The 26071-nt window shown below is 44.3% G+C and overlaps 2 protein-coding genes across 16 annotated transcripts in view; one reads left to right on the forward strand and one right to left on the reverse strand.

Moving 5' to 3' along the window:
• Nucleotides 1–1352: 1352 nt before the first annotated feature.
• Nucleotides 1353–17122, forward strand: ERFL (ETS repressor factor like). Its single transcript, XM_087970384.1, has 5 exons — nt 1353–1416; nt 10981–11215; nt 13589–13778; nt 15360–15483; nt 16497–17122. The coding sequence occupies exons 1-5, from the start codon at nt 1353–1355 to the stop codon at nt 17120–17122; spliced, it is 1239 nt and encodes a 412-aa protein (XP_087826510.1).
• A 4101-nt stretch (nt 17123–21223) lies between these two features.
• Nucleotides 21224–26071, reverse strand: part of ARHGEF1 (Rho guanine nucleotide exchange factor 1) — a 61601-nt gene continuing 56753 nt past the window's right edge. For all 15 annotated transcript variants that reach the window (XM_087971107.1, XM_087971102.1, XM_087971101.1 and 12 more), the window contains one exon: nt 21224–25425. The gene's annotated coding sequence lies outside the window, so the exon portion shown is untranslated. The remainder of the gene's footprint in view (nt 25426–26071) is intronic.

Genomic DNA, 26071 nt, shown 5'->3' on the forward strand with positions numbered 1-26071 from the left:
GTGATTTACTAACACTCAAGCCACGAGTGTTTGGCGCAACGAAGTCTGCCTTTAACGCGGGTTGTTGTTGGTTTTCCCCTTGACACAGCTGTGAAACCACTGGTGTAAGAAACACTCGGGGGGGGAAAAAAGTGGCCTACATTGAAATTACACCTACTGGAAACGATCCTGGCTTTCTGTCTATGGAGATTCTCAGTCCTCCAGGTCGTGGTTGCCCCAAAAGTGCTTCCCCCCCCCCACCCCAAGAGGCAGCTGGCCTTTCTGGTTTTCTCTTTGAAGACGTTTCGCTTCTCATCCAAGAAGCTTCCTTCCGCTCTGACTGAAGAATTCCATTCCCCACCATTCAATCAGAGCGGAAGATGTTTCTGGGATGAGAAGCGAAACGTCTTCAAAGTAAAAAAAAAAACCAGAAAGTCCAGTCGCCTCTTGGAAAAAAAAAAGCACTTTGGGGATATCCTGGCTTTAAGCGTGTACGCACTTTTTTAAAGTTACACTTACAAGCTTTCGCCCATCTATACCCACACGGAGTTCCCCAATGCTGACTCGCGACAGATACGAGTTTCCTTTGAATTATAGACCCAAACGCAGCTAACCTGGCAGCCGCTGGATTAATTTAGGAGCCACTTCGATAGGCGCTTCCAAAAGAGCGCAACTGAGATTTGAGCGGGATTCTTCCACCCCCCCCCCGGACAGGGGCAAACGCGGGTTGAAAGCGCCGCGTTTCCCACGTTTTTTTTAAGTAAGATGATTTCCAAAAACGAGTTACGCTCGGCGGGCCCTGACGAGTCCTGTCTTGGGGGGGTGTCTTTACCCAGGTCAGGAAGTGGGGACGGCCAACAGCAGCCCCCCTCCCTCCCTCCCTCCCAAAACAGAAACAAGAAGCAAAAAGCAGCACAGGTGATTTTTGGCTTTTATGCATGGGTTTGCCTCCCCCCTCACCTACCCCCCCACCAAAGATTGCGCGGCGGGACTTCTTCTTCTTCTTTTTTTCTTGCGTGGAAACGTCGGGTCCAACTCCGCCGGACCAGGATTGAAGCTCCGGTTGGGGTTCTCCCCTCCCTCCCTCCCCTCGCCAACTCCGCCATCTCCCGGAGACTCCCTTCCCTGCCAGTGGGGGTGGGTGGGGGATAGAGACACGGGACACCCCCGAAATCCGCAGCGCCTTCTCTCTTTCGCGCCCATCCCAAGTAGGTCGGGGAGAGGGGTGAGAGTCACGGTGCTTTTTCCTCTCCTTTTTTCTTGTGTAAAATCGCGCCGGAGACCCCCTTCCTCACTGCGCTTTCTCTCTCTCTCTCTCCTGTCTTCTTCCCCCCCCCCCCCCCACCTCCCTGCAGATAGAAGCCTCCCTCGCTATGGATTGTAACTGCGTCTCCGACCTGCTCCTCACCTCTCCTGTGCCGGCTCTCTGGACACCAGGTAATCCGGACCCTCGGGCTGGAGATTTACGACCGAAGCGGGGGAGGGGGGGGCTGGGCTTCCCAGGCCCTGCGCGCTGGGGGTTAATCCGGGAGCCAAGGACTCAGCCGTGGGTAGTGGGTGCTGGATCCCCGGAATCACCTGGGCAGTGGCGGATTAAGGTTCACTGGTGCCCTAAGCACTGACAAATCTTGGTGCCCCTCTACTGTACAAACGAAGCCATCTTCTCAACTTTGTGGTGCCCCCTTTGGGCCTGGTGCTTAGTCTGCTTAATGGTTACTACACCACTGCACCTGGGTGTTGGAGCCCCTTGGCCTCTAACTGTGCCTAGCTTACCAGCGGGTTAGGAAACTGCCTTTGGGGATGAATGCTAGGCCTCCAACACAGCCTGGCTGTCTTCATGCAGCCTGCTGAACCTGTATACTGAATGGACTTCTAAACTGGGCCAGCATAAGACCCTCAACCAGTAACCAAAAGGCTTGGGTTCACAAATTGCTAATCCATGTGTCAGGGCTCTGACAATCCACGCCCCCATTCAAATCATAAGTCTCTAGCCGCATCTCTCAAGAGTTTTTAAAAAATCATTTATTCGGAGTGACCGTGTCGGCGTGACCTGGATGCAGCTGACATTAAAATACATCCTTCATTTCCCCTTTGACCCTGGTCTTCCTCCCACCCCCTGGATGTATATTCTCCAATGGGATGCATCCATAGCCAAGAGTCATCAGTCATGCTCTCCAGTAATAATCTTTCGCGCCAGAAGCTTCGGCCGCCTAGCAATTATCTATGAAGCATTTAAGGAATGCACTACGTCCCCCACTGCCTTTCTGCTGGCAACTCTAAAAGACCAGAGAAATATTTTTGAGTTGACACCATGGCTCTTAAAAGCTAACATGGTTCAAAGTAACCCTAGTTAAGAATGTTTGGCAAGGGCAACTCCATTTGGCTAAGCATGCGGCCTGAACCCAGGTATACCGCCATCCTAAATACAGGTAGTGCTCAACTTACAACGTTTAGTGACTGTTACATATAAACCCAATCGTAGTGTTGGTTTAAGGTCACCTCACAATCAGGAGGTTGTGAGTTCAATCCTAATTTGAGGCAGATCTCTCTCTCTCTCTGGGACTCTTTGAGATATACCTGCTGAACAAAACTCCGCATTGGTGACAGGAAAGGCATCCGGCCGGTAAACACTCGGCTCCATTCAGTTGCCCAGACTCCACCCCCAAGGGATTAAGGGGTCATTAAAAGAGGGTGATAATGGTGTTGGTTTAAGGGAAGGCATGTCTGCAATTAAAACAACTGTCCTATTGAGATACAGGTAGACCTCGACTTACAACAGTTCATTTAGTGACTGTTCAATGTTACAACAGCACTGAAAAAAGTGACTTATGACCATTTTTCACAGTTACGACCAGTGGTGGGATCATATATTAACACTACATTGCTAAGTCACTGTCCTCCCCAAAGAAACCAACATTCCAGGTTTCAAGCTAACCAAGTCTAGCATGTTGTAAGAATGTAGCAGCAGGAGTTTTAGGTGATTTGGTTGTACCTGTTGCCTGAACCTCCCACAGACCCAGAAAACTTACCAGATCTGGTGCATTGATGCACTATCTAGTATAGTGTTAAACCAGATGAAATAATGTCATTAATAATAATGCAACCAAAAGGTAACCTTGGATAACGGCCAAGTTCTTTTTTAAATTGCCACCATGAAATTGAGAATGAAAAATTGTGTTTTGAGATTTCAGGTTTGAATATTAAAAAGAATTATCACACACACACACACACATATATACTCTATTTTATCATATATTCATACATGCGAACACACGTGCTTTTGAACACTTGGCATTTCTTAATATTTTTAAGAAGGAAATATGAAACCAGGCCAGCTATCAGTTTTCTCCCTAACACCCAAACCCACAATGCCAACTCTTCAAATGTTACTCCTTTTGCACATCAGTATTTTAAAACATCAAATATAAAATACTGTTGCATTCAGTCATGTTGTTTTCCTCCAGTTTGTATAACTAAGTATATAACTAAACCGAAATCCCATCCTGCACTTTTTATTTACTGATTTAGTGATTTAAAAGACAGGCCTCACTTTTCTTCACCAAAATTAAAGCATTTCCAGACAAAGGTAGCAATTAAACCAATGTAATTAATAAGAGCAAGTAAGCAGACGCACTCAGAAAAAGCATCACTTACTTTTCTCATGCAGCAAAATAAAGCCATCCCTTTCCCCAAATTATCTAAAATATTATGATTTTAGTAAGCATGGGGGGGGGAAATAAGTTTTCAAAGGGGAAAGTATCATTGGCATCGTACTGAGAGCATAATCTTTCCCATATTGGAGGAAACTCAGTGATGGTGACATTTTAAAAAGTTGATTGGGATGAAGGAGGGGAAAAAAATACAAATTTGGTGCCCAGCTGGCTGTTGAATGGATACTGGCTGCTGAGAATTATTTCTTTAAAATGTTTCTCTGCCCTGCTTTGCTTCTCGGGCTTGAAGTCAAATATCTAGTGGCTCTTTAACAAAATATTTTAGCCATCTGGGAACATTTTAGCAAATAGAAAACTGCAGGGAAGATTCCAGCTCTATCGCCAATAAATAAATAAAAATAAATAAATAAAATTGGCAAGCCCATCCTAATGCTGACAAGAGAACCAACTGCTGTTCAGATCACAACCCAGGGACATGCCGAGAAATTGTCACGGCTGATTGTGCCCTTGCCTTCTGCCAGTTTGCAATAGACAAACAATTCCCACCCCCTCGTTCCATCCAAACAGCTATTAATTGCACCCTTTCCCTCCGAGCGGTGGCTCCCCCAGGAATCTAGATAGCTGTGAAGTTGATAGCTCCAAGCTGAAAGCTGGGGGCAATTGCGACAATCAAAGGGAAATGTTTTTAACCTGAGGCTGCCTTTCCCTTGCTCGGCCTCTGAGGAGTGAATCCTGCATGTTTCATTAGCCAGCTGCTTCAATCTTCTTTTCTTTTTTCCCCCCCCTCCCTTCACAAAGGCTGATCGCGTTGAAGTAGGAAGGGAGAACGGGGTTCAACTTGGTTTCCTTGGGGCCGAGGATGCCTGCTAAGGGGAGGTTGAGAGAATCAAAATGGCAGCCGCAACCATGGCATGGAAGCCCTGCCTGTTGGGTGTTAAATTGCAGTTCGCAAGAGTTATCACACAAGCCTTTCCACAGTCAACTAAGTACTAAATTGGCACCAGATAAGGGGCAGCGGAATTCGGGAGAGGTTGGACTTGTTTGTGACAACATAAAGATTCTAGGCTAATGACTTACTAAACTCCACCCTCAGTTCTACTGCTCTTCTCCTGCACTGTCCCCCATGTAAAAAAAAGGGGGGGCTTTGATTACATAATTTTGACTGCCATCTTGACTTTTTTTCAACCCCTCCTTCCCAGACTCTCCTTGTCACGGTATTTAGTATTCTAGAATCAGAATGAAAACAACGTCCTTCTCTGTGTTCATGCATTTCTAGAGTCATTCTGGGTAGTTTGTGACACTACTGTAAAAGTTACAACAGCCCTGAAAAAAGTGACTTAAGTCCAATCCTTGCACTTTTGCAACCATCCCAGGCCACATTCCCACAGTTGTGTGATTAAGATTTGTGCGCCTGAACAACCAGCGTGTATTTATAATGGTTGCGGCATGCCAGCATTCTGTGAACGCCATTTGTGACTTTCCCAACTGGCTTCCAACAAGCAAAATCAATGGGTGGGTAAAGGTGGATTCATTTAACAATTGTGTGAGTCACTTAACAACAGCAGCAATACTCTTCAAATGTCAGCATTCCAGCAAACCTCCATTCCACTCGATAACTCTGAGACAGACATCTCTCAAAAGTTCCTTTTGTTTGGATAGTAACTGGCACAACCGTGGAATCTCGAATCTGAAAGTTGCAGGCTTCCTTGCAATAAGTAAAAACTATAAAATGCATCCCCTGCACCCATTATCACATCACATGCACCCATCACCCAATCACCATCTGTCCCCATCCGTCCTCTCACATGCGCAACACAACCTGACCTTGAATCAGAAAAAGAATGCTATTATGCCTACCTAAACATACTCCAGTATATTCCCTCCTTCCACTCTCCCAGGCTCAGATGTGGCAGCGTGGGAGCATCTAGTCTCAATATGGCTTCCAAAGCTGACATCAAAACTGGGACAAAAAGAATTTTAAAATCAGTCGCTTAATCACCAGCCGGCTTAGCAAGAGAAATTCTCGTCCCATTTGTGGTCATAACTTGAGGACTATTTGAATATTCCTGGTTCTCCTTTGCAAATGGGAAATCTCAGTTGATGCATAAGTGCTTGTACCTGCTCGCTGTGTTACCTTGAAGCATCTGCTCTGCTCTTCACGGGGCATACAGTTAGTCCTCAATTTGCAACGGTTCTTTTTAGTGACCGTTCAAAGTTTCAGTGGCACTGGAAAAAGTGAAATACAGTCGTTTTTCACCCTTACGACTATTGCAGCATCCCCGTGGTCACGTGATTAAAATTCAGGCATTTGGCAACTGACTCACACTTATGACGGTTGCAGTGTCCCGGGATCACGTGATCCCTTTTTGCGTCCTTCTGACAAGCAAAGTCAATGGGGGAAGCCAGATTCACTTAACAACCGCGTTACTAAATTAACTGCAGTGATTTACTTAATAACAAGGAAGGTGACAAAATGGGGCAAAACTCGCTTAACAGCTGTCTTGCGTGGCAATAGAAAACTGGGGCTCATTTGGGGTCGTACGTTGAAGATGACCTTATTGGTTTTGCTTCCTGCTTGATTTGCAAAAGTGGATTACTTGACATAAATTTAAAATCAAGGCCTCTTTGGTTTTAACTAACTCAAGGCAATTTGTGCATTTTTTTTTAAAAAAGGCAGAGAACAAATTAGTTCTTGTTACAACCAAAGGATCTAGATATTTAACGGTTAATTAAGACAAAACTTACTAAATAAAATCAAGTGTGATGAATAGGGTAGAGCATGGTTTCTCAGCCTGAGCATGGATGTGGGAAATTCAATTGCCAGAATTCCCATTCAAAAATGTATTTTAATGCACAGCCTCTTTAAGTTAGCATCCGAATTTTGACCATGGGGGCCACAGGGACAGGTGTAAGTCAAAGATTACCTCTTTAGTGCAGTTGCCAAGAAAATTAATGGACATATTGATAAAGATTCCAGGGTTGGGCTATATACTATTGTAGACTTGATTTGTGTTGAGGCAAAAAAAATCCAAATTTCAGGAGTGGGTTGATGGGAAATGGAAGGACGAACAAGTCAGGGCTTAATTAAACCATTTACACATCCTGCAGCAGCTGTAGAAAAAGTGGATTTCCCTCCTCGGGGACCATGAGGAAAGAAGCCCAAAATAAAACAGCTGATATCACCACATTTTTATGCAACGCTATTGCTAGATTTGGAATATTGGTGCAGATCTATTCGCTGGACTTCAAGAAGGCTGGTTTAGGGGTTAGAATGACAGAATAACAGAGTTGGATCTCTGAGATCTTCTAGATTATGCTAATAAATAAATGAAGCAGAGAATTGTGGTTGTTACATAGTAGGTAGTCCTTGACTTACAACAGTTCCTTTAGTGATGGTTCAAAGTTACAACGGCACTGGAAAAAAATGACTTATGACCATTTTTCACACAACCGTTGCAGTATCCCCCATAATCACGTGATCAAAATTCAGATGCTTGGCAACTGACTTGTATTTATCATGGTTGCTGTGTCCCCGGGAGGTCGTGATCCCCTTTTGCGACCTTCTGACAAACAAAGTCAACGAGGAAGCCAGATTCACTTAACAAACCACGTTTCTAACTTAACAACTGCAGTGATTAACAACAGTGGCTCAAAAAAAAATCGTAAAAGGGGTTGAAATATACTTAATATATATTTCACTCAGCAGCAAAAATTTGGGGCTCGGTTGTGTCGTAATTCGAGACTACCTGTAGTGTTTTTTTTGTGGAGATTTAAGAAATAAATAGATAAAAATACGATCTCCAGGGCAGGTAGCAATAGCATGTCTGGAGAACTTTATGGCTGTCTCCACATAAGGTTTTATTAGAAAAGTCACAGTTGCTTGTTTTTATTGCAAATATTCCTCACAAGAAAGTTCTGAAATCAAAATGTACCTGGCCCATTTTGTTAGGATATATGAGAGATCTAATCAGTTTTTTTATGTTATTCATGAACATAAAAATTTTCTTTGTCTATCCTAAAAAAATCCTTCATGTTATTGCTGTATATGTGTGTTAAGGCGAAACCTTAAGCTTTAACCTCTTTATTGAATATTTGTTTCCTGGCCTTTCCATGAGATGCCAACTTTGATTTAAAAATAAAACTGGACTGTGGGCCATTTTTTTTAAAAAAAATGGAAATATGAGGTAACAATGGCTGCAGGATTGTTATAGCTACTTCTCATTTTCAGTAATTGGGCTGATTAAAATAGGTTAGTGCCAATGATGAAATTCAAAATTTTTTACTACCAGTTCTGTGGACTTTTAGGGACCAAGGAAGAAGGGAAGCATTGATGTGTCTTTCAGAACTGAACTGAGGCCAATAGGTTGATTGATGGTTGTAGGAATACTCCAAGGGGCTTCAGCCTTAGATCCATCAAGACTTTTTCAACATCTCAACATTTCTGGACCCTCCTGTTGGGTGTATGTGAGTGTCTGCCTTCCATCCTTTCCATGTGTCATCCTTCCTTACAGGTAGTCCTTGACTTACAAACAGTTCATTCAGTGACTGAAGTGACAACAGCACTGGAAAAATAACTTATGACCATTTTTCATACTTATGACCATCGCAGCATTCCCCAGGGTCATGTGATCAACACTCAGGTGGTTGACAACTGGTTCATATTTATGGTGCTTGCAACATCCCGGACTTATGGGGTGGGATTCTGCCGGTTCGGACCGGTTCGGGCGAACCCCTCGCTCTGAAGGTCAGTTGTTTCTGAAGTGGTTCACTGTGGCAATCATGTAGGCCCACCTGCCCACCCAGGGGTGGGATTCAACTGGTGTTACTACTGGTTCAGTGACTACGTTTTGCTACTCTGATGCCTGAGCTAGGCATAAAAACCTAAGCGGGGGAGGAAGATATTTTTTTTTTCCCAACTAGCAAAGCACACCTCCCTGGAGAAAGGCCCATCTCACTCTTGGCGAGCCATGGCATTCGCCTGATGTATAACAGAGAGGCCTTGGGGAAGGTGAATGCAATTTGCTGCAGGGGGGCCAAAGGTGCGTGGTGTAACTGAAAAATCAAGCCATCGATCAGCAGTTCATTATGCCGCTTAATGACAGGTTCCTAGATAGAGGCACAGATCGGAGGAGGCCAGCTTGACCTCGCCTGCACCGGAGAGATCTGGTACCTTCTGCCTTGAAGGTCTGTCCTCTGCTGAGTTGGAGCCAGCTTTTTAGCTGTGATTAATGTGGATGGTAGGTGGAAGCGGAGGTGAGCCAATTGGCTATCCCAATGCCCTAGAGAGGCCTTTGTTTAAACACTGGGGTCAGGTGGTTATGAAAGCCCACTGCAGAATTAAGAAGATTGCAACGTTGACGTCCTCAAGCACTTCTTAAAGCTGCCAAGGTTGAAAACCATTGTATAATAGACCCATTTCCTGGAAAGACTTGGGTGAAGTCATGTTCTACTGGCAGAACGTAGAAGTAAATAGGGAAATCAAAAATTCATTATTAAATACCTTATTTAAAAAAAAAGAAAAGAAAATTCAACAACTCTAAAAGAGGATTCTGTTTTAAGCTTAGTACACAAAATTGTCTGCTACCACGTCCTACCTGTCAATGATTACTTCAACTTCAACCACAATAACACATGGGCAAACAATCGATACAAACTCAAAGTAAACCGCTCCAAACTCGATTGCAGAAAATAGGACTTTGGCAACGGAGTGGTCAATGCCTGGAACTCCCTACCTGACTCTGTTGTTACATCCTCAAACCCCCAAAACTTTAACCTTAAACTGTCCACGATGGACCTCACTCCACTCCTAAGAGGTCTGGTGCATAAGCGCACCAGCATGTCTACCGTCCCAGTCCTACTGTTCCCTTTTATTCATACTCATTTATTATATATATACTTATACCTGTTTGTTTTCTTAAGTTTTCGCGGGTACTTACATGTATGGCATTCAGCTTTGTTTGGGTATTTTCCCATGTCATTGTAGTTGTGCTTTTAAAGTTGTAGCAACGTTTCGGCAGAATCTCATCTGCCATCATCATCATTATACCTGTTTATATAAACATATACGTTTATATGTTATGTTCATACTTATACTTGTTTTCTCACATATGCTTGACAAACTAAACTAACTAACTAAATAAATAAAATAAAACTACGTGGAACGGGAGATTGTAGATCAATTAATTCTCTGGTGAAAACCAAAGTTATTTCAGAACAAAGATTGTGCACATGTTGTCTTTCTCTCTTACACACACACACACACACACACATTATTGTGACTTAGAAAGCATAGAGTCTGTGCTAGTTCACTCAGCGTGTCCCAGTTCAGATTGCTTTTCCTGAAGCCAGCTATCTGATCCTATCCAGGTGTTTTCAGAAATAAATCCCACAGAGTTCTATGAGATTTAAGTTCCAAGTAGCTGCAAAATTGTAGTGAGTGGAGGAAATCTACGGGCGAGTTCTGCCTAAGTCTTAATTCATGATTCTACTTTTTCTTCCTCCCCATTTTTTCCCCATTTTTTTCTATGCTTCTTATACATGAAGTGTTTTCACACGATGCCAATTATTGTCTATATGTTGTTGGGTCTGTTTGTTTTTTAAGAAAATGTATGTACCTGCTGTGGGGTCCTTGGTGCTCTCTGAGCTTGGTTGTTTTCTTCCAGAAGTTTCATTACCCAACTAGGTAACATCATCAGTGCTAGAAGGGAGTGGGGTTTGCTCTCTGAACAAACAGAGACAAACACAGAAAGCAAACCCCACTCCCTTCTAGCACTGATGATGTTACCTAGTTGGGTAATGAAACATCTGGAAAAAAGACAACCCAGCTCAGACAGCACCAAGGACACCACAGTTCTCCTCCTCCCCTTCTCCTGTTCCAGAAAGGTTGGACTTCTTTGTGGCAACATAAGGATTCTAGGCTTATGGCTTACTTAACTCCACCACCACCAGCTCTATCTGCTCTTCTCCTATTCTGTCCCCCATTTTTTTAAAAGGGGGAGCTTTGATCACAAAAAGCAAACCCCACTCTATTCTAGCACTGATGATGTTCCCTAGTTGGGTAATGAAACGTCTGCAAGAGAACAACAACCAAACTCAAGAGAACACAAGAAACCCCACAGTTTAACCTGAGCTACAAATATTTTCCCCTACTGAACCTTATATTCTATAAGAGTATTGTGCAGATGAAAGCAAGTGAACCTACAAATGTAAAAGGGGGAAAAGTTGTTCTATATGGAACAATAGGATTTTTTAAAAAAATATATAAATGAAGTCAGATTAGCTAGTTAAGACTTGTGACCTGCAATCAGTTAATTATTCTTTTCATGGGCAGGTTTTGCTTTTCCTGACTGGGCCTATAAACCTGAGTCGAGTCCTGGTTCCCGTCAGATCCAACTCTGGCATTTTATCCTGGAGCTCCTGCAAAAGGAAGAATACCAGAACGTCATCGCTTGGCAAGGAGATTATGGCGAATTCGTCATCAAGGACCCAGATGAAGTGGCCCGCCTATGGGGTATTCGTAAATGCAAGCCCCATATGAACTACGACAAGCTGAGCCGAGCTCTGAGGTGAGACATGGGGAAGATAAAGAGATTTTGCCTCATTTTAGCATCTTGTTCTGACCAAGGCTTCCTAGACCGTAATTACGCATACGTTTATTTGAAAAACAAGTCTTATTCTATTGCAACGCTGGGAATTGTTTTCATTCCCATCTGGTAATTAATCTCAAACAGTCCCTCGAGATAAGCACTTGTATTCACAATATATTCACAATAATTTGTGAACTCGTATGCTGTACCTCAACTATTCTGGGCAGCTTCCAATAATCACGGAAAGAAATTAGAAAAATGTATCTGCATATTAATGCCAACTTCCAGTACCTGAATGTTTGACCGATTATTTAAAAAAAAGCAAGACTTTGAAAATAGACAGCAATTCCAGCATAAGGACTCAAAAAAAAGTTTAGATGGTGACTGCCATCTTCAAAAGAGGAATTCTCTCCATATGAAGGATGATCTGTGGCATTTTAAAGGAGTTCGCATAAGGCTCATTCATCATCTAACTCCAAAGAAGCCATAGAATTATTATTATTATTATTATTTGGCTTCGGAGAATGGTTGGAGTATTTATAAGCACTTTTGATTAATTAAGTGGCCTACCAAAACTCTTATGATTAATTAGTAAAACTTCCGTGATGTAGCAGCAACCCTGCCAAATATAACTCATACCTGTAATATCCGTTTATCATCCTGTCATGTCATAAACAGCACATTCCTTCTCAGGTGTCAAAAAATCCCCAACCCTCAGCTTTCTTCTACCACTTCAAAATGCATGATAAAACCCACAAGAGCTCCGTGGTTACCTTCTCCATAATTGATCGACAGCAATATTTGTTATCGCTTATTAATTAACTGGCCGCTTGAGATTCCTCTTCCCTAATTAATATTTATGAGGAGCTAAGCGCTATTGACACTTCCTATTAACTCAGCCTGGGAATCCACCACGGCTTTGCCCAGTAAATAAATTCTAAAAAGACGCCCTCATAACCCCACAGGAGAAACTAAAAAGAGATGTGTTGCTAGCACAGACGAGAAAGGGAACTTGGTGGTGATATGCCATGGCTTGCTAGGGGGCGCTTCATTTGAAATCATGCTGATTTCTCCAAATATACCAGTAGGGGGCAGTACACTGCAAGAAAGAAACAGTGATTTAATCTCCTTTCCAAAAAGAATGCCAACCCGTTTTATTTAATTGGTATTTTCCCCCAGGTGGCTAAATTGTTGCTGAAAGAAAAAAGGGATCTAAGATTCTATGATTTGTTTTAGCTATCATCTCTATAGAATTCAGACAGAGCATCCCCCGTGAGTTTTTAAAAGGCAGCTTGTCTATCGCTGTTACATGCGTGCAAATATGGATCAGATCATTTTAAATCAATAAATGCAGTGCTTTGGCAATTGATATTAGAAAATGCTTTTATCTTTTGGAGTTTGCCTTATTCTACCCCAGACTCTTAGCTTGAATCAGAGTTGGATGATTTTGATTAAGAGAATGAAGGAGAGAGAAGTGGATGGGAGTCTCCCATCGCTCCACAAGATAGGATTCCAAACCAGCATTAGGAATTATTTTCACGACTCCAGATCAATTGCCTCACATATTTTGAAATCTGCTGTTCGACAATGCAGCATGAAGTTTCTTGAGTTTTATTTTTTCTTCTTCTTCTTCTTCTTCTTCTTCTTCTTCTTCTTCTTCTTCTTCTTCTTCTTCTTCTTCTTCTTCTTCTTCTTCTTCTTCTTCTTCTTCTTCTTCTTCCTTCTTCTTCTTCTTCTTCTTCTTCCTCCTCCTCCTCCTCCTCCTCCTCCTCCTCCTCCTCCTCCTCTTCTCCTTCCTTCCTTCCTTCCTTCCTTCCTTCCTTCCTTCCTTCCTTCCTTCCTTCCTTCCTTCCTTCCTTCCTTCCTCCTTCTTTCTGCTTCTTTAAAGATTTTGATTAAAGATTTTGGGTGTGGCTGTGATTTGAGGACTTCCTTCCCTCCCTCCCTCCCTCCCTCTCCCCCTCCTCCTCCCCCTCTTCTTCACCTTCTCCTTCTTCCTCCTCCTCCTCCCCCTCCTCCTCCTCCCTTTCTCCTTTCTCCTTTTTTCTTTCCTGATGGTGATGAAGACGAAGGTTAAACATTCTGGGTGTGGCTGTAATTTGAAGAGTTCTGTTTTCCTTTTTTTTTTTTTTGCTCCTAATTAAATGCAGGATGGATGATGCAAAATAAGTGGAAGCGCATTGACTTATTTCCGGCATGTTGTTTTAACCACAGAATGGACCTGTTCTGAGAAAGCCACTCCCACCCGGTGCCTCTTTCTGATGTACAGCATATTCTGCCATTACTTATGGAATGAGGGATTTATATCCCATCCACCAACCGCTAACTCAGCTTCTCCACTACTTTCTGCAGGTATTACTACAACAAGCGGATTCTCCACAAGACCAAAGGGAAACGCTTCACCTACAAGTTTAACTTCAGCAAAGTGGTCTTGGTTAATTACCCGCTCCTGGACATGGCTGCCAACTCCCCATTTCTTCTCACTCAGAACCCTTTCAACGGGAGCAACCACGGAGCCGACTGCACCCCATTAACCACTGAGGTATGACCTGCAAGAGAGAGAACAGAGCTAGAACATAAGGGTATGTGCGGAAGACCTTGGGGAGAGGGGGAGGAGATGGGAGAGAGAGAGAGAGAAGAGGCCTAGGGGAGGGGTCTCCAACCTTGGCAACTTTGAAAACTTGTGGGCTTTGTTCAGAGTATTGCAGCATAAATTCGGCACCAGAAAAGTAAACACAGATGGCTGAGGCTTCCTTTAACTTCTTTATAAACGCATGAAGTAAATTTTACAATACCAGTTGTACATTTCTCCAACATGGAGCAAACAGAAGTAGACATGTTACAAGTGCAGAGCAGAACAGAAACTCAACTTCAGGAAACAAGCAAGCAAGTTAGTTTCTCTTTCACTTTAGAGCTGAGCACAGGACAGAGATAAACCACGCCCAAATTCTCTAAGTTTCAGCCCTCTATTTAGCTCTCATTGGCTGACCTTGTTACTAAGGTCAGTTCCAGTTCATGAATATACTCTGACAGACTTCAACTCCCAGAATTCCTCTTCCATGGTTGCAGGAACTGGGCATGGCTAGTCTAGTGAAAAGGCGTACCAGGGGAGACAGGATAACAGTGTACAGATATTTGAGGGACTACCACAGAGACGAAGGGGTCGAACTATTTTCCAAAGCACCTGAAGGCCAGACAAGGAATAATGGATGGAAACGGATCAAGGACAGATTCAACCTGAAAATAATGAGAAATTTTCTGACAGTGAGAACAATCAACCAACGAAATAGAAGTTGCCTTTGGAAGTTGTGGGAGCTTCATCCCTGGAAACTTTCAAGAAGAGACTGGACTGCCATCTGTCAGAAATGGTGTAGGGTCTCCTGCTTGGGTCGGGGGGGTTGGACTAGATGACCTATAAGGTCCCTTCCAACTCTGTTAATCTAATCTAAAGTCTTAAATGGGCAGAGAAAGAGACACAAGAAAGGATTCTCTCTAACTTCTTGGGTTATAAAAGAGACCAGACAGGAGATTGGTCCTATCAGAGTTACACAACCAGATGCGCTAATTCTACTTTATTTTAAGATCACCTTAACGGAATCTAATGACCATGGGATTCAGTGGTGGGATTCAATTTTTTTTACTAGCCATTTTGTGGGTGTGGTTTGGTGGACGTGGTGTGGCTTGGTGGGCATGGCAGGAGAAGGTTACTGCAAAAACCCCTTTCCCTCCCCACCCCACTAACCTGCTTTCCAGCTCTGTTCTCCTGTGCAGGGCAACCAAAGAAGACCCAGCCAATCGGCTGGGACTCAGGAGGCGGAGAATAGATGGGGGCGGGGCCAGTCAGAGGCGGTATTTGCCAATTCTCCGAATTACTCAAAATTTCTGCTACCGGTTCCCGAGAACTGGACACAACCGGCTGAATACCACCTCTGATGGGATTCACTAGACAACTGCCATGATCAGTTTACCGTGGCAAAAAAGCATGGTTAACAACAGGCAGGTGAAGTAGGTGTGCTTGGTGCTAGGAAGGTGAGCAACAGGTGTTCAAGGTTCTCTCACTGTCTCCAACCCTTCCCTCTCTGCTTTGCTGCGATCTCTCGCCTGCTGGATTCGATCTCCCCAGACCTTGCAAAGCCTCTTCTCCAGCCCTCGCTTGGGGGATCCCGCCAGCCGCACCCCACTCTTTGAACGTCAGCCAGAACCAGAGAAACTGAGGCTGGATGCAGCCTTCCCCTTCTTGGGATCAGGTGAGTGTGTGTGTGTGTCTGGGTGGGTTTAGGCTGGGGACCAAGGGGCTAAAGACATTATATAAAAGGCTTTTTCCTTCCTTCCTTCCGTCTCTTACACTCTTTTCCCTCCTTCCTTCTTTCTCTTTTATATTCTTTTCCTTCCTTCATTCCTCCTTCCTTCCCTTCTTCTGTCTCTTACAGTATTTTCCTTCTTTCCTTCCTTCCTTCCATCTCTTACATTCCCTTCCTTCCTTCCTTCCTTCCTTCCTTCCTTCCTTCCTTCCTTCCTTTCTTCCTTCCTTCCTTCCTTCCCTCCTTCCTTCCCTTCTTCTGTCTCTTACAGTATTTTCCTTCTTTCCTTCTTTCCTTCCTTCCTTCCTTCCCTCCCTCCCTCCTTCCATCTCTTACATTTTCCTTCCTTCCTTCCTTCCTTCCTTCCTTCCTTCCTTCCTTCCTTCCTTCCTTCCTTCCTTCCTTCCTTCCTTCCTTCCTTCCTTCCTTCCTTCCTTCTCTTACATTATTTTCCTTCCTTCCTTCCTCCCTTTTATACCCTGCCTTTATTATTTTTACAAATAGCTCAAGGTGGCAAATATATCCAACACACCTTCCTCCTCCTATTTTCACAACAACCCTGTAAGGGAGGTGGGTTGGGCTGAGAGAGAGGGACTGGCCCAAAGTCACCTAGCTAGCATCTCTGCCTAAGGTGGGACTAGAACTCCCAGATTCCTGTTCATTTGCCCTAAGTCACCTAAACCGGCTTTCATGCCTAAGACGGGCTAGAACTCCCAGTCACCTGGCGATTGGCCCAAAGTCACCCAGCCGGTTTTCAGGACTAAGGTGGGAGTAGAACTCAGAATCTCTGGGTTGTTTTTTTTTAGCCTGAGGCCTTGACTACCAGACCAGACTGGCTGAACACTAGATTTCAAAGGATATTGATATTATATTGGAAATTATGCCGTCTCAAACACGTTTATCCAATTCTTGGTCTGAGCACGGAGTGTCTGCTCACCTCTCTTTCCTTCTCTCCACAGGTATGGCTGGCTACACGAAACCCCCCAGTTTGCTGACTCCCTATGGACGGAACACCTCCTTTCCCGAATATCCTTGGAATTTCAACCCTTACCTGTCCAGCACTTTCCCCCTGAACAGCTCCAAGCTGCCCACCTCTCTCTATTCCCCTCATTTCTACCCCAACCCTTTGTCTGGCTCCCTGGCCCAGCTTCCCACGCCCCTCTCCCTCCTGACCAACGAAACCCCCGAGAGAACGGCAGGCCTGGCGGGGAGCTCCGTGCCCCGACTCTGCCTCCCGACCCATAGCGCAACTCTGCCCCTCCGCGGGGACGTCCACGGACCGAGCGCTCGCACTAAGGAATTGCTGGTCCCCAGGTCATCCAGCCCTTCCGGGGGGGCTCGAGGGGCTAAAGAGGATCCAGCGTCCGATTCCGAGTTGGAAATCACAGATTTGAGTGAATGCAGTTCGGAAAACGAAGGCTGCGACTTCAGCCCCGACAGCCTGGAGACGTTAGAGAGCCAGGTGCCCAATTACAAGCGGCTGGAGGGCGAGCGGACGGCCAGAGGAAAGTCCACTCCGCTAGATGGGGAGGTGGGAGTCGGCCTGGCCCTTATCAAGCAAGGCAAGGCTCTTGCAAGCAGTTGAAACCGAGCCCCAAGGAGCTTGATGGTTGGTCCGTCTCTGGTACGTTCCCCCCCGCCCCCCACGATTCAAAACCAAGGTTAAAGGAAACAACTAAGCCCACCCCTCTGTGTCCCCTCGATGTCTATTTTTATAGGGAAAGTTCTATTCAAGGAATATACTGAGTCTAACCCCCCTCACCCCATACAACGAGGCTCTTCAAACTTGGCAAGTTTAAGACTTGTGGACTTCAACTCCCAGGATTCCCGAGGTAACATGACTGGAGGAGGAGGAATTCTGGGAGTTGAGGTCCAAAAGTCTTCAAGTTTGAAGTGCCCTGCCATACAATCACCCCTTCTCCAGTCCTTCAGACGAGGCTGGGATTTTCTCACTGCTTAAAAAATGATCAATGATGCCAGGACAAAAATGATGCCATCTCTTGAAGCCTGGGGCTGGAGAATGAGGGTGGTGGTTGAAAAGAGACCCCCCCCCCCACAGATCCCACCTGCCTGGCTGACCGATCTGAGTTTCCTGGTCACACCTTTCCTGCCCTTCCCCCTCCCAAATTTATTTCCTTCGAGAGGCTGCTCTGAGTTCAAAGCCCCTGTTGCCACCACCGTCCATCCCAGATCTTCTCCACCATGGACCTCCCTGTTCATGGACTGGCCAGTTCCACAACAGCTGGGGGGGGGGGGAGTTCCCAATTCAAGAAAAAAGATCCTATCTCAAAGATAAAATGTGCAATAGCTTTTTTTAAAAAAAGAAAAACCTGGTCATGGAGACCTGTAGAGAGAATCAGTTTGATTGTGGTGGCAAGGAGAAAAAAAAACCCCAAAGTTTCTCTACCTTCGGCCAGCTTGGTCCACTGATTTTGGTCCCCCAAAATCAAGCATCTATCAGAGATGAACATCTACCCAAGGATCCTACCAGGATCTTTCTCTAACTCAGGGGTGTCCAACCTTGGCAACTTTAAGCCTGGAGGACTTCAACTCCCAGAAATTCTGGGAGTTGAAGTCCTCCAGGCTTAAAGTTGCCAAGGTTGGACACCCCTGCTCTAACTAATCATGTTTATTAAAAGGTTATGCCTTTTAGCCCTCGTAGACATAACACAGCCCTCCTCCTACTGAATTCACTGAAATCTCTCCCAGGCAGTTGTTTGAACAGAATGCAGGAGAATTTGCTGGCAAATCTGGAGTGGCTGAATTCTGTTTTCCTCCCTTGCAGGTGTCCTTAGGCGTAATTTAAGAAAGGTAGCTGTTCCTTTGGTCCCAGCTGAAACTTAAAGGCTGCCCTGTTTTGGAAATTTGTACTCCTGTCATTCAAAGGGTTAGCTAGAACAGGTGTCGCCAATCAGTGGGCTGGGGACCACTGGTGGTCTGCCAGAAAATTTTGGTGGCCTGCAGAGAAAAGTTACTCCCAAAGCAATTAATCCAGGCTGCCTGGGAACACAAGGCCCATGGAAACACAAGGCTTGCGTCGCTTGCATTGCAAAAAAACACGAGGTAGTGAGGGGAGGGGGGAAAGGGTGGAGGGGAGGAACTTGCCCCACTTGCCCTACACACCTCGCCTGGCCACAGGGCTGCTTCTTTCCGCTTCTTTCTTCTTCTGCTTTTGGCTGCACGCAAGGAAAGCAGCAAAAGTCTTTCTTTCTCTCCCCCAAACCCCGCCAGAAATGAGTCTTTGGGACCCTGCAAGGCATCCTTGCTCCAAAAGGCTGTGCCGGCAAGTCTCACAAAGACTCATTTCTGGTGGAGTTTGGGGGAGAGAAAGAAAGACTTCTGCTGCTTCTGCTGCTTTCCTTGCATGAAGCCAAAAGTCTCTCCCCCAGAACAAAGCTGGAGATGGTATCTTGCCATCCCCAATAAAGAATAATCGATCGGTAGGAAAACGGGGTGGGGAATTTTCCTGCAGACTTTTTGTGGGATTTTCCCAGGGTCTCTGGTCTGTGAGTTTGGTGGTCCCTGAGGTCCAAAAGGTTGGTGACCCCTGAGCTAGAACACATATTGAGGTTTATAAATCAGGATTCAGATTCAGGTAGTCCTCGACTTACAATTGGGAATTTCTGTTGCTAAGCAAAGGCAGTTAAGTGACCTTTCTCCAACTAATCCCCATGTTACTTTTTTTTTTTGCCAACGTTGTTAAGTGAATCATTGGTTAGGTGAATCATGCAGTCATTAAGTGAATTTAGTGACTTTCCTGGTCAGAGGTCAGCTGGAAATGTTGCAAATGGCGATGACATGACCCCAGATATGCTATAGCTATCCTAAATACATGTTGATTGCCAACTGCCCAAATTTTAATCACGGGGATGCTGCAAAGATGCAAAAGGACCGATCATCATAAATCATGTTTTTTGCAGTGCTGTGGCAACTTCCAACAGTCACTAAAAGAATGGTTGTAAGTCGAGGATTATCTCTGTGGGCAGCCAAAGACCGACTGTTGCTGGGTATAATTGTTCTTTACATTTGACATTTTTTCGGAGCGCAACTGAGTAGGAAGCGTACCTCTTTAAGGGTTAACATCTGGAGATGTTATGGAATGGCCCCAACGAAGCATATCGGCTTGGTTAATGGCTAGGAACAGCTGGTTAATCCAGCTGCACTTCAAAATTAGGCGGCTGGAACTTGGGGAAGAGAAGGCGCCAGTCAATTTGCTTTATTCCACGCTCCCATCCTGAACTTTTTGGAGTGCAATATCGTCTTGTCTATTCTGGTGTGACCTTTCTGTAAACATACTCGCGCCCCCCACACACCCCGCTTTCTCCAAAGCGAGCCAACACCACTTTCACCCCCATCGCTGTGCTTGTGACTCCGTGTTTTAAACAAGAGAAACAAATCTGTACTTTGTGTGGTGGATATGAAGAAGTTGTTAAAAAGTCCCATTCCTCTTTTTTTTTTCCTTCTTCTTCTTCTTCTTCTTGTAAATATTGCATTAATTTATGGAGTGTATAAAAAAAAGAAAAAGAGAGATGGAAAATTTTACACCAGCTGCTCCCGCTGGCCTCAAAAGCAATAAAATATCTATTCGCTGCATCTCTACTCACAGGTGAAAGGCAGTAAAGGCAGGGTAGGGGTGTAGTCTGTGTGTGTGTGTGTGTGAGAGAGAGAGGGAGGTAAGGAGGGAGAGGGAGGGAGGGAGAAGTCTCATTCAATTCAATGGCACTTATTTTTCCACAGGTATAGGGCAGCAAGACCATTCGAAAGACACACACAAACACACAAACAATCCCAGAATTTTGGCATTGCAATTGTCCTTGGGTTGAGCTGCTAATTACCAGAATAATAATTAAAATTTAACCTTATGAGGGTAATGGAAGGAATCTTAACCTCACCAAAGGATGAGAGCGATTCTAGCTGCATCTTGTTCTTCTGGAATAGAACTTGAAGCTGCTTGGATAGTTTCATTTTACCCGAAGAATCCTGGGAAATGTAGTTACAGGAGTTGTCGAAAAGTTTATTAAGGACCAGAAGCAGAGGCTGGTTTTCTTTTTTCCTCCTCCTCCTCCTTCTCTTTTTCTTCCTCTTCTTCGACTTTCTGCTGCTGCTGCTTCCTCTTCTTCCTCCTCCTCCTTTTCTTCTCCTTTCCTTTCTCCATCTTCTTTCTTCTGCTGCTTCTTCCTCCTCCTCCTCCTCCCTCTTCTTCTCCTTTCCCTTCTTCCTCCTCTACACTACCAGACATTCAGTTCCAAGAAAGATTAGACATGGTTTAAATACCCAGTTAGGTCTTTTTCCTTTCCCCTCATCTTCCTGGAGAGCCATTACAGCAAGGCGAGATATTGGTTTAAATCAGGGGTGTCCAACCTTGGCAACTTTAAGACTTGTGGACTTCAACTCCCAGAATTCCTCAGCCTGAGGAATTCTGGGAGTTGAAGTCCACAAGTCTTAAAGTTGCCAAGGTTGGACACCCCTGGTTTAAATCCATATATCAACAGAGACTCCTACCCATGAACTCTCCCACTCAAACCTATTAAGAGGCAGAACACCCTACAAGGGTTTGGGGGAAAATTGTGCTGTTTTCAGGCCGGAGAACACAAGGGTGAAGATTTGTGTCAACCCTACTATCACAGCTCAGGAGAACCCAAAACCAAGAAAGAAATAACCAAATACACGAGCAGGACAAAGGAAATGGAAAGATAAGGTTTATTTTTTATTATATTCATATATATATATATATTTATATATATGAATATTATTTATATTTTTTTACAAGATTGTCTTTGGTTTACTCATCTGTCTTTACCCCTTTTGCAACTTACGTAATTTTCAAATCTTTTCTACCTTAGATCCCTCCAGAATTCCTATACATTTTGCTAGAAGGAATTCTGGGAGTTGTAGTCCAGCAGATGTAGACAGGATTAGACCAAGGAAGCTAATAAAAATGATGGGATGCATGCAAAACAGGAATCTCAACCCCTATGCTCCTAAGGAAGGGTAGGAAACATTGCAAGATCCCATAATACCCTAACCCTGCCTTTTCATCCCATCATTAAACAACCTTGTTGGGCTTCGTTCTCAAGAGGCCTTCCTCCTTTCTACCATCATTCCCATGATGCTTTCTTATCAAAAACTGCTCCGTAAAGCCAGCCTACCTTCTGCGTTACATGCGAACTGATATCCACAATCAAACATTCAACTAACTGACCTACCATGTCGCCATTATGAAAACATTCTCAAGACCATTGACCATGAAACTCCCAAGAAAAGGTAGGACTAAGGTGAACTTTGTGCCGCTTGTCCAGGATGGGTTTGAAGAACAAAAATTGCACATCCATTTACAGATGTGTTTCCCAGGTCAGAAAATTTCAAACACAAATAGACAAGAGACGGGTATAGAATTGAGAGAACAGTACAAATAAATATTTAAGAATCTTTAAGCTGTCTGGCTCAGCTTGGAAAAAGAGTGGCAGCCTTAAATATTTTGGTCCCAAATGGTATTTACAATTTTAAAATTCCTGCTATTTTGGGGCGGGTGAATGATAAGAGCAAAATAAAGCCAGAGCAAATTGTTGAAGCTGGTTAAACTATACCAGCACCCAGATTCTCAGGAAGTTATGACCTAATGTACGGTGTAGCAAGTAAAATCATCTACAGATAAAGACCGCAAAATAGCCCATCCCTATAATAAGGATCTTCATTAATATAATGGATATTTATCCCCAAACCACTGGATTATGAACTCTGGTTAAGAATACTGAATTTGGCAAATGGAGGATTTCACATCACTGGTTAAGCTTCTCAATTCCCAAGAGTTTGGAATCGGGGACTATGACCCAGTCACAAGCAAGCAGATAAAAAAAACAGAGTTATGCACCAAAAGTGTTCTGCCAGGAATCCTGAACGTGCGCCAACATTTTTCTCCACTTTCATCAAAACTAGGAAATGGCTTTTCATGTCTGTTTTGAGGCATAAAATATACAGTCATCATCACATTTTACACATGGTACAACTATGCAAGAAACACAGAGCAGGGCATGGCCTGATTATAGAAATGCAAAAGAAAAATGTATTCTTTCATTTCTGCCCCAAAACAAGAGAGGAAAGCCAGAAATGGAACTGAAATATCTGTAGGGGAGGGAATTTCTACGGGGCGATCTTGAGAATATTTCTTAACACTGCAAAAGACATCAGCTGTGAAAACAGGTCTTCAGACCAACATCCTTTTCTCCATCCCTTTTAAAACTTTATACTTCATAATACTGGGAGGTCAAAGAGAAAAAAATTCATGGAATATATCGGTTTACACGCTTTGTACAGCAATGGATTTAAAAAAAAAATAGACACAACTAAACATGATCTCACTCTACATTAAAACAGCCCTGGATTCCCCCATCATTCCCTTAACATTGGAACTGTTTCCCAGTTCCCCAAAAAAGAAACAAGTTTTTCTTAAAATACAAGCACATTATCAAGACAGTATAAAAACACTTGGAAGCAATTAGATGAAGGCCTGTCTCTGAAGATGTTGGTGGATTGGGCTCTCACCTCTTCCCCCTGTTCTATATTCCCTCTGTGGGTTAGGCCCCATCACTTTTCTCCTCCCTATATAAAAACTTTTTTTTTCTCTCCTCTTGGATGGATTCAGCTTCTTTCTCAGAAACTTCCCTGTACCCCCCCCCCCCAATTAACTCATCATTTTCCATTCTGTGCAGAAATGCTTCTTTTTCCCTAATGAGGAAGCAAGAAAAGTGAAAGGAAGGTTTGGCTGCTGCGTGGATCTCAACACAGCCAAATCTTCCCTGACCTTTTAAAACACTCTTGTTCCCTGGGACCAACTCTACCCAACGAGTTTACACACTTATGCAACCGCTGCAGAGGGATGGAGCGAAGAGGTTGAGAAACCCCTCCGGGGTTTGAACGATGAATTGTCTCAACCCACGGAAAACCCAAAGAAGTAGCACCTGTTATGCACGCAAACGTGTGTAGGTGTGCACTGCACACATACCTACACAGACACATAGCTAGGGCACCACCTGCTGAGCAGAGCGCAGAACAGCAGATGGTCGAAAGCAGGGAGGTCACCGTGCGTTGCGTTGTGGGAGGGTTCAAAAGATGGACTGCTTGTGCGTGGTTTGTGATGGACACAGGCGAGTAGGGGCAGGCGAGGGGGACGGGTTATTTTTTCCCTCTCTAATGAAAAGATGGTGGAAGATGGAGGGGGCTATGAACAGGAAAGGTCAAATTGGAAGGAAGCTTCAGGAATGGCTAACTTTTCAAAGGGGAGGGACCTTTTTCCTTGCTCAGCTCCTCAACAATAAAGCTTGAGGTGATGGGAACCCTTGCGTTGAGACCAAGAGATTCAGGATGTATTGCACTCAAGGTTCAATTATCTCCATTTGTACCCAAGGGAAGGCTGGCAGCAAAGAAGCAAAGTAGTCTTTCTGGGAAGCGTGCTTGTTGCTAATCTTCCTCCCGCTGGAGAAGTTCTCAGAGATATCTAAAGCAACTCAGAAAGGCACCCCTTTCAACTCCAGAGCCATGGAAACATTTCACCCAATCTTAAAACATTTATATTTGGACTGTAAGTTCTTTAGAATTGCAGCCCGCAGGTCCATCGTTGGCAATCGGCCTTCCCTAACCTGAGGGGCCCCTCAAGATAAGCTGAGAGGACCATTTCCTGTAGTCCCCAGCTAACATGGCTTGTGTGGTGGGTCATTCAATGTAGACCCAACATTTTTTGCAAGATATGGAGGCCAGGAAGACTGGAGGTAACAGTTGTTGTTTTTTTAAGGTGTGTCATGGAGAAAGTACCAACCTGAACTTTTACCTATCTTATTCCATTTTTGTAAGAATTTCACCCTTCCGGTGGTGATGGTTGAGCTGGGTTTGGTTTGGCAGGCTGGAGAAAAAGCATGATGGGGCAGGAAGAACTGGCAGAAAACTTGGGACCTTATTAAATGAGTTCAGATAGTTATTCAGACCAAGATTGGTAGGAAAAAACTAGGTATGTCTGCAGGGTTTACCTATGTGTATCTATGTGAGGATAAAATATTAATCCAGGAAAATAAACAGGAGAGCTTTTAGAAGTGAGTTTGTTTCTCCTGCCTACGGAAGCTTGGCTGCAATTGCATTTTCTAACAACAACAGTGATATGTGTGTGTAGAAGATAATACACTAATGGGTGAGTTACACTCCTGGGAGCTGAGGATGAACTTTTGAGGGAAGGCACAATTGCGCTCGCCTCCTACTTACACACCCTCTTTGAAGTATCTTGAGAGCCTCTTAGGAAACAGCCCATCGAATTATGGACTCTGGTCTCAGGCACCTGAGTTCTTGGTTAGCCCAACCACCTATTTTGGCCGATAGAGAAGATCATCAGATCCCAGTTTTGTAATATGTCACCCCTGAGAATCAGCACTGTAAACTATTTCCCTGGCTTAAAAAGGGAAGGTGATCCATCCCAAAGCATCTGTCTTTCCGACCTAATGTAAGATTTTCCTCTCCACACACTTGAAAGGTTTTGCAGGACTTTTTCTAAATAAGATGCTTCGACCTCTAAATCAGGGTTGTCCAACCTTGGCAACTTGAAGATGTGTGTGGACTTCAATTCCCAGAATTCCCCAGCCGGCCATGCCGGCTGGGGAATTCTGGGAGTTGAAGTCCCCAAGGTCTTAAAAGTTGTGAAAATTGGATACCCCTGCTCTAAACATTTCCCCTTATAACGTGATTTAGGCAGAAAATTCTATGTACAAAATCCACAGCATCGCTCCCTATACAAATCAAGCAGTAGCTTAGATCCCCGTGGGGTTGCCTCGTGCTGGGAGAGGAACCTCCTGGCAGGATAAATGGATTAGCCCACACAGTTTCTTGCTTCATTTGCTTCCAACAGGCCTGGAAAAAAAAAAAAAAAGAATAACCACTCAGATACAAAAGCCATCATCGCCTAGAACCATAAAGGGATCGGTCATCAGCCTAGAAAAAGAGAACGGGGGGGGGGGGAGTGACGTTTCTGCAAAACCCACCCTCCACGTTATGACTGTCGCACCACCCCTGGCAGTCACTGACTGCTTGGCAACTGGCTTGCATTTACAATGGCTCCTGGGCTCACATGATTGCAATTTTGGGGCCTTCCCGGCTGGTTCCTGATGAGCAAAGTCAAAAAGGGGTATGTGCGTGAAGCTAGATTAGCTTAAAAATGAATTCACTCTACAACCACCGGCTTCACTTAACCACAAGAACAACTCTCTAATCGACCGCAGTAAAATTGTCGTAAAATCAGATCCGGTCAGGGGATGACTTGCTTAATGAATACATTGCTAAGTGGCTGAACTTCTGGTCCCAATTGTGGTCGTAACTCAAGAGCACACAAAGCAGGGATTCCAAGACTTTTCACAGAGAAGGCCCTAGTTTCCCTGGACTAAAACTGGGGGCCTGTTTTACTTTTCCCCTGCAAAAGTGTTTCATTTCAAACGTCCAAACAAATAGACCAGCATCTGCCAGTCAGCCTCAACTATCATCCTTGATTGTTGTGGGTCCA

The sequence above is a fragment of the Notechis scutatus genome, chromosome 8 (assembly GCF_049901735.1).
Source record: "Notechis scutatus isolate UNSWTSFEM ecotype Mainland chromosome 8, rNotScu1.2, whole genome shotgun sequence".
Taxonomy (NCBI): domain Eukaryota; kingdom Metazoa; phylum Chordata; class Lepidosauria; order Squamata; family Elapidae; genus Notechis; species Notechis scutatus.